General features: G+C 31.7%; 2 protein-coding genes across 5 annotated transcripts; both read left to right on the top strand.

The window, feature by feature from the left end:
* Positions 1-8,995: 8,995 nt before the first annotated feature.
* Positions 8,996-10,830, top strand: LOC126680031 (phospholipase A1-Igamma1, chloroplastic). The gene has a single exon (XM_050375065.2). It carries the CDS (start codon positions 9,132-9,134, stop codon positions 10,713-10,715), a length of 1,584 nt encoding a protein of 527 aa, XP_050231022.1. The 5' UTR covers positions 8,996-9,131; the 3' UTR covers positions 10,716-10,830.
* Positions 10,831-12,845: 2,015 nt separating this feature from the next.
* LOC126682434 (phosphopantothenate--cysteine ligase 2-like) lies at positions 12,846-18,630 on the top strand. Of its 4 annotated transcripts, XM_050378125.2 has the most exons (13): positions 12,846-13,202; positions 13,276-13,359; positions 14,064-14,174; positions 14,288-14,384; positions 14,661-14,799; positions 14,976-15,099; positions 15,199-15,243; positions 15,420-15,505; positions 16,002-16,054; positions 16,219-16,278; positions 16,469-16,570; positions 17,207-17,326; positions 18,098-18,630. In XM_050378125.2, the coding sequence occupies exons 5-13, from the start codon at positions 14,670-14,672 to the stop codon at positions 18,335-18,337; spliced, it is 960 nt and encodes a 319-aa protein (XP_050234082.1). In that variant the 5' UTR covers positions 12,846-13,202; positions 13,276-13,359; positions 14,064-14,174; positions 14,288-14,384; positions 14,661-14,669; the 3' UTR covers positions 18,338-18,630. The 4 variants fall into 4 exon arrangements, with proteins under 4 accessions (XP_050234082.1, XP_050234081.1, XP_050234080.1 ...); XM_050378124.2 differs by lacking the exon at positions 14,288-14,384; XM_050378123.2 differs by lacking the exon at positions 14,288-14,384 and having other exon boundaries at positions 12,847-13,202; positions 14,064-14,170.
* The last annotated feature ends 102 nt before the right edge of the window (positions 18,631-18,732 follow it).

The following is an 18,732-nucleotide window of genomic DNA, read 5'->3' on the forward strand; positions in this document are numbered from 1 at the left end:
TAGAACAATGTCAGAAGTTGATGGCATTGATACAGCCTAATTTGACTGAAGCTGGAACTTCTCAAGTGAACTCTCTAACTGCAACTTTTAAACCACAGATGAATAATCAAGGTATTGTACATACTTGTTTATTATCTGCAAAATCTTATGAAAATATATGGATCTTGGATACTGGTGCCACAGACCATATTATCTGCAAAAGTGAGTATTTTACTCACTCAAAACCAGTCAACAATGTGAGTGTGAAGTTGCCAAATGGATCTTTGATCCCAGTATCTCATATTGGTTCTGTACAACTGAGCACTGATCTCATACTGCAGAATGTGTTGTTTGTGCCTGTGTTCAATTTCAACCTCATTTCTGTTAGTAAATTGACTGATGATGATGTCAACCTTTGCTTGATTCTCTATCGTGATTCATGTTTCATTCATGACATGGTCACTTGGAAGAAGATTGGCTCAGCTAAAAAGAAGGATGGATTGTACCAATTCAGACCTATAGATTCAGTTTTATCTAGTTGTAATTCTGCTATTTCTAAAACAGAATCCAATAAAGATATGGATATTTGGCACTACAGATTAGGCCATTTATCTCATAACAGGATCAAACTTGTTCAACAATTTGATACCTCAATAAAATCTTCTTTCAATCCTGTTTGTGATGTGTGTCATTTTGCTAAACAAAAGAGGTTGTCTTTTCCTTTGAGCTCCACAGTCACTGCTGCTACTTTTGACATGATTCATGTGGATATTTGGGGCCCTATGTCAGTTGCTTCTATAGATGATCACAAGTATTTTTTGACTATAGTAGAAGATCATTCCAGATATACCTGGTTGTTTCTTATGAGGAACAAATCAGAAGCCAGAGGACATTTACAAAGTTTCATTAACTTTGTTCAGACTCAGTTTTCTAAAACAGTTAAAGTTTTGAGATCAGACAATGGAGCAGAATTTAATGATCCTCTATTCTATAAGAATCATGGCATGCTTCATCAAACCAGTTGTACATATACTCCAGAACAAAATAGCACTGTTGAGAGAAAGCATCAACACATTCTCAATGTTGCCAGAGCAATCAGGTTTCAATCATCCTTGCCTTTACATTTTTGGAGTTATTGTGTACTGCATGCTGTTCATTTGATATACAGGCTTCCCTCTCATGTTATTAACAATAAGACACCATATCACATTTTATATAATACACCTCCTACCTTAAGTCATCTAAAGGTATTTGGATGTTTAAGTTTTGCCAGTACATATGGTCCTTATAGGACAAAGTTTGATAGCAGAGCTACTAAATGCATCTTTCTTGGTTTTCCACCAAATACAAAAGGTTATATCCTTTACTGTTTGTCCACCAAAAGAATTTTTGTTTCTAGAAATGTCATATTCTATGAAACTTTCTTCCCCTATTCTACAGAGTCTGTTCATCATGAATCAGATTCTTCTCTCCCCTTTGATATATTGCCATCCATTCTTGATTCTTCTTCTACTCCTGTTACATCTACTTCTCCACAATCTCCTTCTCCAATTTCCTGGAGATCACCATCACCATCATCTTCTCCACCTACATTACCATCATCATCTAATCCCTTATTTTCTGAGCAGGATTTTCCTCCTCTCAGAAAATCAACCAGAACCACCTCCCTTCCTTCTTTTCTAAAAGATTACCAGTACACTTTACCTTCTTCCCTTCTTAAAAACACCACTTCTCCGCACCACATTTCTTCTGTCATCTCTTACACCAACATTTCAGATCCCCATAGAGCTTATCTTTTCAATATAGACACCATTACAGAACCTAGAACATACAATGAAGCTATCAAACACAACTGCTGGAAAAATGCTATGTCTACAGAACTCACAGCTCTTTCACAGAACAAAACATGGCACTTAACTCCTCTACCTGCTGATAAGAAAGCAATAGGCTGTAAATGGGTGTACAAAGTCAAGTATAATTCTGATGGTGGTATAGAAAGATGTAAAGCAAGGTTGGTGGCAAAGGGATATACACAGCAAGAAGGCTTGGACTATTTAGCAACTTTTAGTCCTGTTGCCAAGATGACAACTATCAGGACTCTTTTGTCCATTGCATCAGTTCACAACTGGCATCTCCATCAGTTGGATATAAACAATGCCTTCTTACATGGTGACTTAGAAGAAGATGTTTATATGCAGCTACCTCCTGGTTTTGAAACTCATGATCCTTCCTTGGTCTGCAAATTACAGAAGTCACTCTATGGCTTAAAACAGGCCAGCAGGCAATGGCATGCTAAACTCACTGGTGCTCTTCTTTCTCAAGGGTTTAAGCCTGCTTCTTCAGATCCTTCTCTTCTCATAAAGCATACTGATTCATCCTTCATTATTCTGCTCATATATGTTGATGATGTCATTCTGGCAAGCAGTTCTATTGCAGACATTAATTCCATCAAAGATTTCCTTAATGCTCAATTCAGTATCAAGAATCTAGGTGTTTTGAAATACTTTCTTGGTTTAGAGGTGGCTCATTCTTCTTCTGGCCTAAATATTTCTCAAAGAAAGTATGCTCTTGATTTGCTCACAGACACTGGATTTTTGGATTCAAAACCAGTTCCCACACCAATGATTACATCTAAGAGATTGTTTAAGGATGATCAGGATTTATTAGTTGACAATACAGAATATAGAAAGTTAGTTGGCAAACTTCTATATCTCTGTTCCACTAGACCAGATATTTCTTTTGCTGTGCAACAACTTTCTCAATTCTTGGATTGTCCTACTAATGCTCATTTAGTAGCTGTTCACAGAGTCTTGAGGTATATAAAAGGATCTCCAGGCAAAGGTCTTTTCTTCCCAAGATCTTCTTCTTTGCAGCTTAAAGGATTTTCTGATGCAGATTGGGCAACTTGTCCTGATACCAGAAGATCTATTTCTGGATCCTGCATATTTTTGGGCAATTCTTTGATCTCTTGGAGATCTAAAAAGCAGACAACTGTCTCTAGATCCAGTTCAGAAGCAGAATACAGATCTCTAGCTGCTTTGACCTGTGAGATTCAATGGTTAGTTTTTCTATTGACTGATCTTCACCAAAACTGTGTTTTGCTTGCTCAGCTTTATTGTGACAGCAACTCAGCAATACAACTTGCTCACAACTCAGTCTTTCATGAAAGATCCAAGCATATAGAGATAGACTGTCATATAATCAGAGACAAGATCAATGCAGGTGTCATTCATCTTCTTCCAGTAACTTCTGCTGCACAACTTGCTGATTGTTTCACCAAGGCTTTACCTCCTGGATTGTTTTCTGCTAACATTGCCAAGCTGGGAGTACTTGACATATACTCTCCAGCTTGAGGGGGGGTAACACAGTATCATACTCCTGGATTGTTTTCTGCTACCATTGCAATTACTTCATCTGCAAGACACACATGCTGCATTAGCTACTTCAGCATTGGAGCATTGGATTCTCTTCTATTTCCAGCTCAGCATTTGTGCCAGCTCATGACAGCTCATCAAAACACACTTTCAGTGTGTGCTCAGCTCCTTAGCTTGTGATTGGTAGATAGTTTATGAGCGGTTATTGTTAGAGTAGTATAAATAGAGAGTGTGATGCTTAAGCCATTTCTTAAACTTGTAAAATCTTTTTGATTCAATATAGATTAAGTTTCTCTCTGTTTTGATTTGTAATATGTATTTCCATTTAATTTTTTGTTGTTGGTAGTTTATCTTTTAAAGTTTTAATATTTTAGCACTCAAATAGAAACTCTTAGTTATTTTTAATTAATTTTATATAAATTGTTATGTGAATGAATGAATTTATAGATTAATTTTTATTAATTTGATTTTATAAATTTTTGAATTTATGAGTGTTAGATTATAAGTACACTTTTATTTGAAAAGATTTTTCTACATTGACGACAACAAATTATTTTTAAGCTAGAAAAGGATTCGATAAGTTAGTATCATATAATGCAATACAATTTCATATTAATTAAAGTTTTGTCACTCTTTTAAAATTTTAAGTAGTAATTTTTTTTCGGTACATAGCTCATGAACTATTTTTTACCAGATCTTAATTATGAGACGGTACTTTAAATCTTTCACATTCAAATTATTTCCCACTCAAATAGGGTAGGTCTTTAAACTTTTAGTTCCACGGATGGTTGAGAGTAGAAATATGTTGTGTATGAAGATTAAATCATTGTTTTACATAGAGTTTTATTATAAGAGAAATGGATTTTGATTAACAGATTACATCGATGAGAATCACTGGTACAATCATTGAGAAAGTACATATAATTATATAGACAAAAAATAATTATTACATCAGATCTGCCTAATACAATAAATAAATTAGTTATTGGCTTACCGACATGTAAACTATCATTAAAAAAAGCACAAGATAAATCTTTAATTTCTAATTTGCAAACCGAAACAATCCTTATGAATAGTACCAAAATAATGGTAGGACATGAAAAAAAACACTTATTATATGTAAATTGCAAATCCTGTATATATGATCAAGAAAGGCTATATAGAGCATATAATAGTCGGTAATTATACATTTTATAAGTTTAAAATTTAAATATATTATTAGTATTAAATTTGATAATACAATTTTATCCACTTTAAAATATTTATTGTCCAATTTTATAAAATTTTATTAAACTAAATTTTATTTTATATTTTTATTCACTTTATAAAAGAAATTGTTGTTACTGAGTGAACATTCACCTTTTATATAATACGAAAAAAATAGTATTAGATCTTTGAAAATGAATTTTATGGTGAAAAATTGTTGTTACGTAAAAACAATAAGAAAAATATGAAACAAATTGTAGATCTGAAAACGAAAGAAAAGAAGAAGAATGATGCCAAACGACGACGATAATTACAAACTAATATGATGACAACGACCCAGGTCATGACGTAATAACAAACGGAGATCATGAACGTGGCAGCGATAGTGATGGTAACTTTTGGATCTAAAATAAAAATAGAATAGACGGAAAGACAAAGACGATGTTGAAGATGATAAGGGGGACGACATCAGTAATAACCACTACTGGGAATCATGAATTTAGCGACGACTTTTAGCGAAAGATTGTAGATTCGTAGCTAAATTTGTATTTACTGACGGATGTAGCGACAGATTGAATATTCATCGCTAAATCCTGCAAATTCTCATTTTCTTTATTTATGGCAAATCATATCCAAACTAAATTTATTTGAGATAAATTACTACTAAACAATACACCGCTCCACTTAAATTTTTATTACTTTTACACATTAATAATACAAAAATAATACCATCATGGAAAAAAAATCCTAAATTAAAAATTAAAATCCTTAACTTTCTTTATATCTTATAGATAATATTACAAGTGAGAATCCAAAAATAACGCAATATTAGGATTTATTTAAAGTTCATTTCACTCTAATAATTTCAAAATTACAACGTGATTATATATACTATTGAACATGCATGTTTTGCTTAGATTTTTTGAATTGCATAATTGATATTAAGTAAATGGTTTAATTTTGGTGGCTAAATTTTGATATGCACCTATAAAGGATCACTAATCTAGAATTGCAAGCATTTTGTGCCTTCTTCGTTTTAATCTAAAAACAATTATATAAAATTTATGATTTACACTAATAGTAAGCATACATTTTATTTTTATATTATTGGTATGTATTTCCTCATATTAAATTTGTTTTTTCTTTTCATACAAATAGCATGCATTTCTTCTTTTTATATTATTTTCCTATTAAATGAACCTATCTTTCTTTATAAATAATTGCAATCCACATAATATCTCACTAATAATTAAATAATAGATGAAATTTTGGAGCAAAATTAAAAACTAATCTGGGATTCTGCACATTAGTTTTGTGACGAGCTTCAAGTTTTCTCTTTTTCTTTTGTTAGGCGTAATTGTAATTGGGTGGTACATAAAATTACTAAAACAGCCCTTAAAGATAGTCATTTTTGTAACAAACCGCTAGCACAAATGGTGTGGCTGGATTCGAGGCTTTCATAAGCCATTTTTTTTATTAATGAAGGTTACATATCTTCCGGCAAAAACAAATCCATTATCCTTAATTCATTTAAAGAATGTAAAGAATGAATCGTCAAAAAGAAAAGAATGTAGTTAAAGTTTGTACCGTTTAGTTTAAGTTATTTTTTTCTCTTTTTATAAATTATTTTTTCTCATAGTAAAGAATCAACTACTTGTAAACATAGCATTTGATATCAATCCATTTCTTGTGTATGATAAAAAGATATTGTTGAAAAGTATTCTCCTTCCAAATAACAATACTTGTAGAGTAACATAAACCATTACTATTTTCTTTTATTAACAAATAAATGAATTTATTTAAGCGTTCAAAAACTTTAAATATTAAAATTAGTTATTTATAAATTCAATGAATTTATGCTTGTTTGTTCAATTTTTTTGTATTATTTTTTCAATAATTTTGGAATTAGTAATTTTTATAATGTTTGAACGTTTTTTTTAAGTTTTAGCTGTATTTTCATTTAATTTTTTGTTATTGGTAGTTTATCTTTTAAAGTTTTAATATTTTAGCACTCAAATAGAAACTCTTAGTTATTTTTAATTAATTTTATATCAATTGTCATGTGAATGAATGAATTTATAGATTACTTTGTATTAATTTAATTTTATAAATTTTTGAATATATTAGTGTTTGATTATGAATACAACTTTATTTGAAAAGATTTTTCTATATCGACGACAACAAATTAATCTTAAGTAAAAAAGAATTCGATAAGTTGGTATCATATTATAAAATACAATTTCATACTAATTAAAATTTTGTCACCTTTTTAAAATTTTAAGTAGTAATTTTTTCGGTTTATAGTTCATGAACGTTTTTTAACAGATCTCAATATGATATCTTTAAATCTTTCACATTCAGACTATTTTTCACTCGAATAGTGTAGGTCCCTTAAACTTTTAGTTCCACGGATGGCTGAAAGTAAGAAATATGTTGTGTATAAAGATTAAATCATTGTTTTAGAGAGAGTTTTATTATTAGATAAACAGATTTTGATTAACAGATTACACTGATGAGAATCATTAGTACAATCATTGAGAAAGTACATAAAATTGTATAGACAAAAAAAATTACTATTTAAATCGGTTCCCTAAAATTTTAGAATTATTAATTTATTGAATACTTTATAAGACGTAATATATTAATTAAAAATTTATTAATTATTAGAATTATTAATTTATTGAATACTTTATAAGACGTAATATTTAAATTGGTTCCCTAAAATTTTATTAATTATTAGAATTATTAATTTATTGAGTATTAATTATTAGAGAGTATACTATATATACATGAACTTAAAATGACAAATTATATCAGTAAATTGAATTTTTTTTTGCCTCGTAGTTGTCCGGTGATAAAAAGAGTTTGAGTAAAAATTCGCATTTGATACATTTTAATAAATTCCCATATGAAAGAAATAAACTTTCAAACACTAAAATAAAAAAATTGGAGAAGTCCAGACAATATTTGTGAAATTTACCTTATTGATTATTCTAGCCTTAAATTATGTAACGGATGGGCAAAATTCAATTTTGAATCCTTATACTGTTATATTTTCTTTTAAATTGGTTTCTTCTGCTTTTATTTGTATGCATTTAATCTTTAGACTTCCAATTTATAGATGTCAGGTCCCTCCATTACGAAAATGAATTGTCTGTATTCCATGCGTGCGCCTGAAAAAAAAAATTATTTGTGTTTTTTGCATTAATTTTTTTAATAGGGTTCTCGTACTTATTTTGTTGAAAGTAAGTTTCTCAATCAATTTTTCATTCTAATTTGGCACAGTTAACACTTTTTGTAATAGAAGGACGTAATGTTTATAAAATTAAAAAGTATAAAGACTTAATAAATACAATTTATAATAGAGTGACCCAATCTAAAAAATATTAATATACTGGGATCTAGTTATGCATTTTGCCTAACGAATATTGCCTCAGCCGCCTACTATTTGTCTTTTGCTCTTAGTTTGCATCTTTAGAAAAAACTTGACATGAACAAAAAAAACATAAAACTATTATAGCTTGTTCCTCAATTATTCTTGGTTGATCCACTCAATTTTAATTTAAATACATCAACTTGTCTTAATTTTTATTCAATGACATATACAAATGTGTAAAAAAAATAAAAAAAATAGGTTCCGTCTTCTAAGTATCTCCATTTGAGTACTGTAAGATTAATTTAATGCTAAAAGATAACCCTAATTTGAGTTAGAAAAGAAGATAATAACACAAAAACCTAAATACATAACTTCTTATTGGTAAACCCTTGCATGGTGAAATGTACCTAAATAACTAGGAAGCTGCCTTTATTTGTTGTTTCTATTGAACTAGTCATCACTGGGTCGACTTATAATTTTTGGTCAAATATGCCAATTATATATGTATGAAGCTTTTTTTTTATTTAATCATATAGCACTGATTAATCTGAATTTGAATTAGGCAGGATTAATATCGGTGAATATTAACTGAAAATCTATGATTAACTTAAATATTAAAATATCTTTAATCCAATAATTGTAATTCCTGAAATTAGCTATCTTTAGTAAATAGTTTACTTTTTTTACCAATAGTATATCATTTATTTTTCATCACTAGGATAAATGTTAATTTTTTTCCTAATAATAAAATAGAAAAGAAAAATAATTACTGATATTATATTATTTTACTTTTATATTTTTCATCAAAATAAAAAAAGAAGTTCCTCCTAAATCATGTCTATACCAATTCAACTTGCTTGTGTATTAATCCATTCCGTACCTTTGACTTATCACTCTTCTCCTTCTACAAACATTTTAACAAGACAATTAATAATATATAAACCGTGTTTAATGACTAATCGTGACGGCGACTAATTAACTTCCAAGAAAGAACATAAGCCATCGTGCTTGAAATTTCAAGTCAAATTACCATTTCTAGTTACTAATATAAATACCCTCTTTTCATTTTATTAGCATCAAACTTTAATCTCTGCTCTCAATCTTTCTTCTTTATTTTCAATTTCACCCCTCAATTTCTAAAAAAACTAACAACTAGATCCATCAATTTCTGAAGAAAAATAAAACAGTAGCTAGCTATGGAGATGTCGCCATTGCAAAAACCTGGTCTAGTGAAGAAGACAATGTCAAAAAATGCAAGAAAAATATGGAAGTTTAAGCTTACTGTTACTTGGAAAGCTTTCAAGAACGCTTTTGCAAAAAGGTTTCGTCGTCGTTTAAGCCCTAAAACTAAAACCAACGTCAAACAGCTTTCCGCCGTGAAAACTCATCAACAACCGCCGCCTCAAACAATCAAGAATAACTCTAGCCGTCGTCCCCGGAAGACACTAGCAAAGCTTCTCTATGTGCCTTATACGGCGTCAGATTTTCTCGACAAAGGCGACGAAATGACTCCAACAATCTCTCCTAAACAGAATATATCCGCAATATGGCAGGAATTACACGGCTCTTCCAACTGGGAAACTCTTCTCGATCCGCTCCATCCTTGTCTCCGACGAGAGATTCTCAAATATGGAGAGTTCGTCGGAGCAACTTACGATGCCTTCGATTTCGATCCGTTATCCGAATATTGCGGCAGTTGTAGGTTCAACCGTCACAAGATGTTTCAAGAATTAGGGCTTACAAAACACGGTTACAATGTCACAAAATACCTCTACGCCATGTCACACGTTGACGTGCCGGATTGGTTCGAAAAAATATACACTACATGGAGCAAAGATTCAAATTGGATGGGGTACGTGGCTGTGAGTGACGATCAAGAATCACGAAGAATTGGACGTCGAGACATAGTCGTGGCGTGGCGTGGGACAGTGGCCCCAACCGAGTGGTTCTCCGACCTTCGAACGAGCCTCGAGTATTTCGACGAAGAACACGAAGAAAAGAAAATTAACATTAAGGTACAAGAAGGGTTTCTATCAATTTACAAACATAAAGATCAAGAAACGAGATACAATAAACAAAGTGCTTCGGAGCAAGTTATGCAAGAATTGAAAAGATTAGTTAGCCATTATAGAGAATTCTATGGCGAGCAAAAGATTAGCTTGACGGTCACGGGTCATAGCTTAGGTGGTGCATTAGCACTTCTTACAGCATACGAGGCTGCAATTACAATCCCTAATATTTTCATTAGTGTCATATCATTTGGCGCACCGAGGGTTGGTAACTTACGATTCAAGGAAAAGCTTAACGAGCTCGGAGTCAAGACACTTCGCGTGGTGGTCAAGCAAGATATAGTCCCGAAACTTCCGGGGATCATAGTGAACAACATTATCAACAAGATCAGCAAAATCACTCGAAAATTGAATTGGGTTTACCGACACGTAGGAACGCAATTAAAACTCGATATGGACACATCACCTTACTTGAAGCGCGATGCTGACATGTCAGGCTCGCATAACTTGGAGGTTTATCTTCATCTATTGGATGGGTTTATGGGGAAGAAAATGAAATTTAGATGGAATGCGAGGAGGGATTTGGCATTGGTGAATAAGAGTAGTGATATGCTGATTGAAGAGCTGAGAATACCAGAATTTTGGTACCAAATGCCACATAAAGGACTCGTTTTGAACAAATATGGTCGATGGATTAAGCCTTGTAGGGAAGTTGAAGACATTCCTTCTCCATTTAGTACTCAAGTTTCCAAGCATGAGCTTTCATTTTAGATTTGTATGTCAAAATTACATTTTTTCAATTTTTAGTATTAATTAAGATCAGTGTAAAGGATTTGATTACTCAGAATATTTGATTGATTAAGAAGTTCCAATTAATTATTTTTTATCTCATAATCTTGAATTTGGACTAGTCAAATTATGCCAAAATGTATTATTGTTTTATCACCGAGCAGTTGGGTTAGATATTGAATGTTCAAAAACTTATACTCCCAAACAAAAGGGTAACAACAATATTCAAACTTACTACCTACCTGCCACATTCTTCCCCTTGTTTTTAAATATACATATATTTCAAGTTGCCAATTAGGCTGTACATTTTCATGCATTTTTTATACATTGAAAATGAAATAAGTTGCAGGCTGATAGGCGAAATTTTTATACACTAAAAAATGGTCAATAAAACAGCTAAGTTTAGGCCAAATCCATATAGAGGCCCCTGTACTTTACACTTTTATTTCTGTAAGTCCTTATACTTTATTTTTGTATTATCTGATCCCTCTATTTACCTATTTTTATTTTTCAGTTCCTTTTTGAATTTTTTCCAGTCATTTTGTGCGACTGGAGGAAAAAAAGATTGTAAGTATAGGGACTGGAAAAAATTAAAAAAGGACCTGAAAATCAAAAATGGGTAAGTAGAAGGACCAGATAATATAAAAATAAAATATAAGGACCTACAGGAAAAAAGTATAAAGTACAGAGGCCTCTAAATAGGTTAAGTCCTAAGTTTATATTTAGGAATGTTGTAAAATCTATGCGCGCAGCGGAGCGATTGAAACAATAATATAAAGAACAAACTAAGAAACTATAGTTTAAATGAAAGCATTGAATAATAACATCTTAGATTTCGGGTAACTAAATAGTAAATTTAAATTTACGTGAAAAGTGCCCCAATTTACGTGAAATATGTCTTAATTTACGTGAATTATGCATAAAAAACGTGACGTTGATTTTTCACTAAAACAACGTCACACTCTCGAATAAAACATGAGACTAGCCGGAATATTACAAAATAAACTCATTTTAATTATTTTTAAAAATTAAAAGTTTTTTATAATAACCTCTTAAACTTGGGGTAACTAAATAGAAATTTTTAAAATTTACGTGAAAAGTGCCAAATTTACGTGAAATATGTCCTTATTCACGTGAATTATGCATAAAAGAACTTGACGTTGATTTTTCACTAAAACAACGTCACACTCAAATAAAATATGAGAACTAGCCGGAATATTATTAAATAAAAAAATTTTAAATTTACGCAAAAAGTGCCCTAATTTATGTGAAATGTACAATAATTTTCATGGAGTTGATTTATAAGCAAAAAATCATAAAGAACTTGATGCTTTGTAAAAATAACATCATCGTGAAAAATTGCGGGTTTATTACAAAATTAACTAAGTTCCCATCAACATGACTGCATAGCATATACAATCCATTAGTTATTTAGGAATATGGATGCCAAATCTACATTTATGAACTAAATCCTGCCCGTGGAAAAAATGACTAAAATGGTAAACAGAAAATCCATATATTTACGAAGTAAGGGACACTTTGAACATTTGGTGACCATAAAAAATTACAATAAGCAACATTTCAGAAGAGCAATGAGAAATAAAAAGATGCATTACAAGTACTAGTGTCACTTGCATAGAATTCAATTCAAAATGGTGTGATTCATTGACTGTTACTCCTGATGATTCACTGCAATCAAGAAAAAGAAAAACACGAAAAGCATTTGATATGTAAACTTGACGTTGATTTTTTTAACAACTTAGAAATAAAAGAAAGTATAAACCAGAATTGCATATAAGAGTAGAAAAATGCCAAAACCAATCTACAATTGAAGAACTTCATATTTGATACAGCTTAGAAGTTTGATGTTAAATTCCCAAAACAACATTTGCTGGAGGCTCTTTCAGGAGAAACACACAATAATAAAATATTTTAAGAATTTTAAAAAAGAAAAATTCACTTGAATGCAACCAAAAGACACTATATGAGCCAAAATTAGCGACCGCCCCTATTGAACGCCGTAACTTTTTAGAGATATAAAATTAGTAGCAAAACTGGAAACCGCCGCATTAGCTTCGTTGCTAAAAGTCTGTCTGTTTAGTGAATTGAAAGTTTGAGGAGAGCACATATCAAGATCACAAGCAAAATTTATATATAACAGAAGCCCAAGTAATTTATATTCCATCAAGTTTAATAATGCATAAGTCTAACCAATTAGCGATATTTTTCGTAGGAGAATTCAATTACCTTTTTGATTGCAACTGATTTCGATAGAAAACAACACAGCTTTTATCAATCTCGGCCACTGTTCTTCTTCCCTATTCCTGCCACCGTCGGTCTTCCCCTTTTGCCACCGCGGCTCGGCCTCTTCTCCTTCTCTTTTCACAGCCGTCGGTCTTCCTTTCCTCTCACCGCACCACCATCCTCCGCTCACCGCACCACCGTCCACTTCTCGCCGCCGGTGATAAGGTATGTCCGATTTCCTCTTGTTTTTTATTATCATTAATTAGTTTAACTTTAATTATTTTTTTGTTAAAATCAGTTTCCACCTCGCTGCCGTCCATTCACCTCGCAGCTGTTTGCCCACCTCCGGTTCCGCCTCGCTGCCGTCGTTCATCCCCCGCCAGTAAGTATTGTTTTGAATTTAAATTAATTTAGTTATTCATTAATTAAATTAATTTTATTTATTTTAATTATTTGAGTTATTAATTAAGGTTTAAATAGGTTAATTAGTTTATAATGAGTTATTTTTATTGAACTGAAATTATTTTAATAAAATTATTAAGAAACTAATTTCTTTTAACTTCTTAATAATTAATTAGATAAATTTTAATTGTTTTAATTATTAATTAAATTAGTTGATTTAGGGTGTAGAAATATTAATTTAGGTAATTTAGATTATATTAACTAATTTGTTATATTTAGATTAAATTAGTTGGTTAATTAGATGATTTATATTAACTTAATAAGTTATTAGTTGATTTATGCATATTTATAAAAATTAGGTTAGTTTATATTTATTTAAAATAAATTAAGTTAATTTAATAATAATGTTAATTTATTAATTATTAAGTTATTTTATTAGATTATTTAATTATAAATTAGATTATTAGTTAATTATGGGTTAATTGTTAAATTAGGTTAATTGGCATGAATTGGTGTGTTGGGTATTTTTGAAATGTATTGTTTGATTGCAATCTTTCCCTGAAAAATGGGTGATGCTCATGTTTTAGGGAAAATGCTGCCCGATTTTTGTTAGAAATTTATTCATTATTTGATTAGTAAAGGTAAATAATTAGTAAAAAATGATTTCTGACTATATTGTTGTAGGTTTTGTTCCTGTAGCCGTTTGCTGATAGCCGCTGATTTTGCCATCGTCTATTCGTGCTGCTCCTATTCTCATCATTCTCCTCTCCTGCGGTTCTACCTTTCAACAAGCAGGTGTTGTTGGTTATTATTTTTCATTTCATTAGTTCAATCAGTTAGATAATTACTTAATTTATACAAAAAAATTAAACATAGATCTTATTCCCACCAAATAAAATTCCACCTAGTCGTATCTTCGAGCGATTGAACGACACAGGATTGTACGTGTGTAGTTTGCAAAACCGATGTCTACATAGTTCGATCACGGAAAGCATATATGCACAGGTAACAGTAGAAAAATATTTAGTAGTTTATGCAGGTTATAAGTCGGTTAAAAGTTGTTCTATATTGTACTCATAGATCCTATTTAATAAAGCATTGCGGCTGGTTGGCCCTATGAAAGGAGGTGGCCATTATAGACCTCTCAACAAGCATGTAATAATTAGTCTGAATATACAGATAGTTAAAATAAAATACTAAGAAGTACAATTGAAATATAAACACCATATAGTAGTAGATTTTTGAACATCTTGAATTAATTCTAAATTTCGAATGTTTTAGGGTTTTGAAATGGATTCATCAAATGGGTCAGTAATTGAAAGCAATCCGGATGCTGAAATCAAATCATTTTTTGACTCAGCTCCTCCTTTGAAAGACAGTGCTGCTATTTCCAACAAATTGAAGGATTTCATTCACCTAGGTAATCTTTACTAACATTTTGCTTTATATCATATATGGCCATGTCTAGAGATGCTACAATTCTACTCAATTTGAAGCTCATAGTTAATCAGTTCTAATACTTTCAAATTAGTATTAAAGGAATTAATGAATTCATGTAAAAAGTGATATGATTATGTTCTCATGGTGTAAATGTAGATGATGGAACAGCTAGAAGAATTGTGTGTGTGACCTCTGGTGGCACCACAGTTCCCTTGGAACAGCGATGCGTTCGTTATATTGATAATTTCAGTTCAGGCCATAGAGGAGCCACATCTACTGAGTAAGTGCTTCATAACTTATGAGATAGAGAGCTGTTCTTTAAATTTGCATTTCAGGTGTAAATGGATTGGATTTATTAAAAAAAATTGAATTATTGCAGGTATTTTATCAAGGCTGGATATGCGGTGATATTCTTATATAGGAGGTGGGTGGCTTTCTATCTTTTTGAGATTTTACAATATTGTCATTAGGTCCTAGGATTTGTTGATTGCAGAGTGTACACATGTGCTAATGTATCCTACAAAAGGTTAAGATGTATTGTTAGAAATGAAATTAAGATCTAATATGCGTTGAGGATAAATTATTTTTTTTATAATGTAGGGGAAGTTACCAGCCGTATTGCCGCTTTCTTCCTGAGGATCCACTTCTTGAGTGTTTCGTCTCCACTGATGGCTCAGATATTCAAGGTCAGTAATTTCTATTTGATTCAAGTAAAATCTCTTTATGCATCAATGACATTGCTGTTCTCTTCATGCATCAATGACATTGCTGTCCTCTTCATGCATCAATGACATTGCTGTCTGAGATATGAGTTTTGATGTGACGAGTCATTCTTCTCACAAGTGCTTGTTCTATTCTATGATGTTGATATGATTCAGTAGCTTGCAATATGTGGCTTAGTTTCTTGTGATGGCATCATAATCTTTCACTGCTAAAACATGTCTTGTGTATATAATTTTTTTTAAAAGATGGTTTGTGGAAATCATCATTGAATTACTAGAATGTATTTTCTGTGTTTCTTTATTATCAAGGGGAAGAAAAGTGGCCGGGTTAGTAGGATAATATTGGAATATTTCTTTCGGAGATAATTGCAGCATTAATTTTCAAACTCAAATGAACTAAATAGCACATTGAAAATTTTATTGTTGCAGTTGTTTGACCAATTTTTACGTTATATTTCAGTGTGCCAATCATATGCTGAGGCAGTGAAGAGAGCAATTAATGATCATCATGCTGTATGAATTATTAAAACTTATCAAATTATTTCGTGTATTTCGTGTATTGGATTTCATTTCACTTGACTGTCTATATTATATTTAGTGTCTTGGATTATATGATGTACCTGAAAAACTAAGGTTTATATAAATACAGTCATTTTCCTCTTATGAATCTATTGCAGGCTCTGGCAGGTGGTCACTTATTAAAGATTCCTTTTACAACCACGTTTGAATATCTTCAGGTGAGTTTTGATCAGTTCTTAATTTTTCTTAATAGATGATATGCTCTAAGCCAGCTGATTCTCCGTGATTTCTTTTCTCCATGTAAGAGTTCCTTACTCCTTTTACCTGTTTTCTCGTGTGGCAGACTAATTTTTTCTACAAAATGATTACGTGTCCTATATATTGATAAATTTCTGATATTGTTTGCAGATTTTACAAATGATTGCAATATCAATGAATAATCTTGGCCCACATAGTATGTTTTATCTTGCTGCTGCAGTGTCCGATTTTTATGTACCTTGGAAGGACATGGTAAGAGCTGAACATGTTGATGACATTTTCATGCACTTTTGCTTACATATTTGTCCCAGAAAACCGTAGTCTCCTGTGTGTTTTAGGTGCTTCTCATCGTTTAAATTTATATATCAATCATAAAAAGATTTATGTTCCGCCTTTCTGATTAAAAAGGAAGAACCTTAATTGGAAGTTACAAGCAACAGAAAAAAAAGGTTCTGCAGGAAGCTATATCTAAATGGTTTGATTAGGTGTCTTCTGTCTCACATTGTGCACCATATAAAAGAAGGATACTGATAATATTCAATCTGCATTCATAAACATCTTCCTGATATTTTGTCTTCGAAAACAATTGAATATGAGAAATTTTTATTGAACTTGGCTAGAAAATACCTGGAACATCTATTTATTTAGTATTTGAGATTGTTCTATTGTCCTTTTTCTTTGTCTGGGTGAGAATTATTTATGCACGAGCTTGATTAGACTTATAGTCTGTGTCTATGCCTTGGAACAACTTTCTTCTGCTAGAAAAAGAAAATATTAAAAGATTGTCAATAGATTGTTTATTGAAAATTGATTGATTTATTATCTGGAAATGAAATAGCTTATTATCCGCTCCTTCATTGGTTTTAATAGCCTCAAAAATATTTGCAGGCGGAGCATAAAATTCAATCAGCATCTGGTCCGCTGGACATGCGACTCGTCCAAGTGCCGAAGATGCTCCCAGTGTTGAGGAAAGAATGGGCTCCCTTAGCCTTCTGCATATCATTCAAGGTTAGATGCTGAATCACCTTATCCTCGTATGTGTTGTTGGAAATTTTAAGAGCTTTTGGCTGACAATTGGCTGAAAAAAGTTTTGTTAGACTTAGACTACAAGTGCTTCCTTCTGTTTAGAACATAAATATCATATCAATTCTTTATTTATTGGGAATCTGGTACCTTAACAAAATCTAAATTTCCAATCTCTTTATTCATGCTTATTTTCAGTTCAATTAAAGATCACATAATTTGCTACGAACTTAGAGATTATAACCTTTTGTTTTTCCCAGCATGTTAATAGAAGGGTAAGGGCTCACTGGAATTTCACTATGTGGACTCTGTTGTACGAAAATTTGTCCGAGTCCTAGGTTTATGCATTTAGTTTAATTTTCAGAAACTCTTCCGAATCTCCGACACTTTATTTTTATAGTCTATTTTTGTTGAAAGAAATAATTTCGTCGTTTTTTCTTCTAGCATTTCCATTTATGTGAAATACAGTATGTGGACAACAAATTTTACCTTGATTATAGAGAAAACTGCATATAGGCTACGGCTGTGCATCAGTCGGTTGTCTCCAGAATCGACCGAAGACCAAACAAAATTCGTTAAATATTCAGTGAATATTGAATTTCAGTAAAGATTTATGTCAGTTGTGTTTTGCTCTCCTCCCACATTGGAATGTTCTTCACTAGACAATTTGACTTTTTATCCTCTTTCTCTGTGTTATTACCTTTGATTTTAAAGATTGATATTTCTCTTAATTCTGTATCCTATACGGTGCAATAGCTCGAGACAGATTCAAAGATTCTTTTAGAGAAGGCAGAAACGGCCCTTAAAAAGTACAAGATGCATATGGTTGTTGCAAATGAACTAATGACTCGGAAAGAGGAGGTGACAGTTGTCACAGCTGAACAAAATATTCCAGTCCGGCGTGAGAAGACTCAGCCTGGTTCCGACGTGGAAAAGCCTCTGATTGAACTACTTATAGAAAAGCATTCAGCTTACATCAAGGACTCTCACATGTGAATTGTGATCACAGACTATCAGCATCATATAGGCGACGTATACTGCAATTTTCTTTGAACTTGCAACAATGCAACAGATATTGTCGTTTTAAAGCAGTTTTGCATTTTGTTCTTATGGTGAATAAGAAACCTTACATAAATTATAGAGCATATACACTATCTGTATACTGTAAGAAAACTTGCAGAATGGAGCTAAGGGAAACAATCGAACTCCGTCTAGTTATGTTATGAGTTCGGAGAAACTTTTGATTAATTCCCGATATCCGTCTCTTATTGATAGAAAACCTTTTATCAGATTTTGTTTTATTCTTTGTTTCACATGCATTTATCATATTCAGTTCATTACGTAGAATTATAAACTTTCTATTTATAATTTGACATGCAATGCAATGTTGT

Source organism: Mercurialis annua, linkage group LG5, assembly GCF_937616625.2.
Source record: "Mercurialis annua linkage group LG5, ddMerAnnu1.2, whole genome shotgun sequence".
NCBI classification, from domain to species: Eukaryota; Viridiplantae; Streptophyta; class Magnoliopsida; order Malpighiales; family Euphorbiaceae; genus Mercurialis; species Mercurialis annua.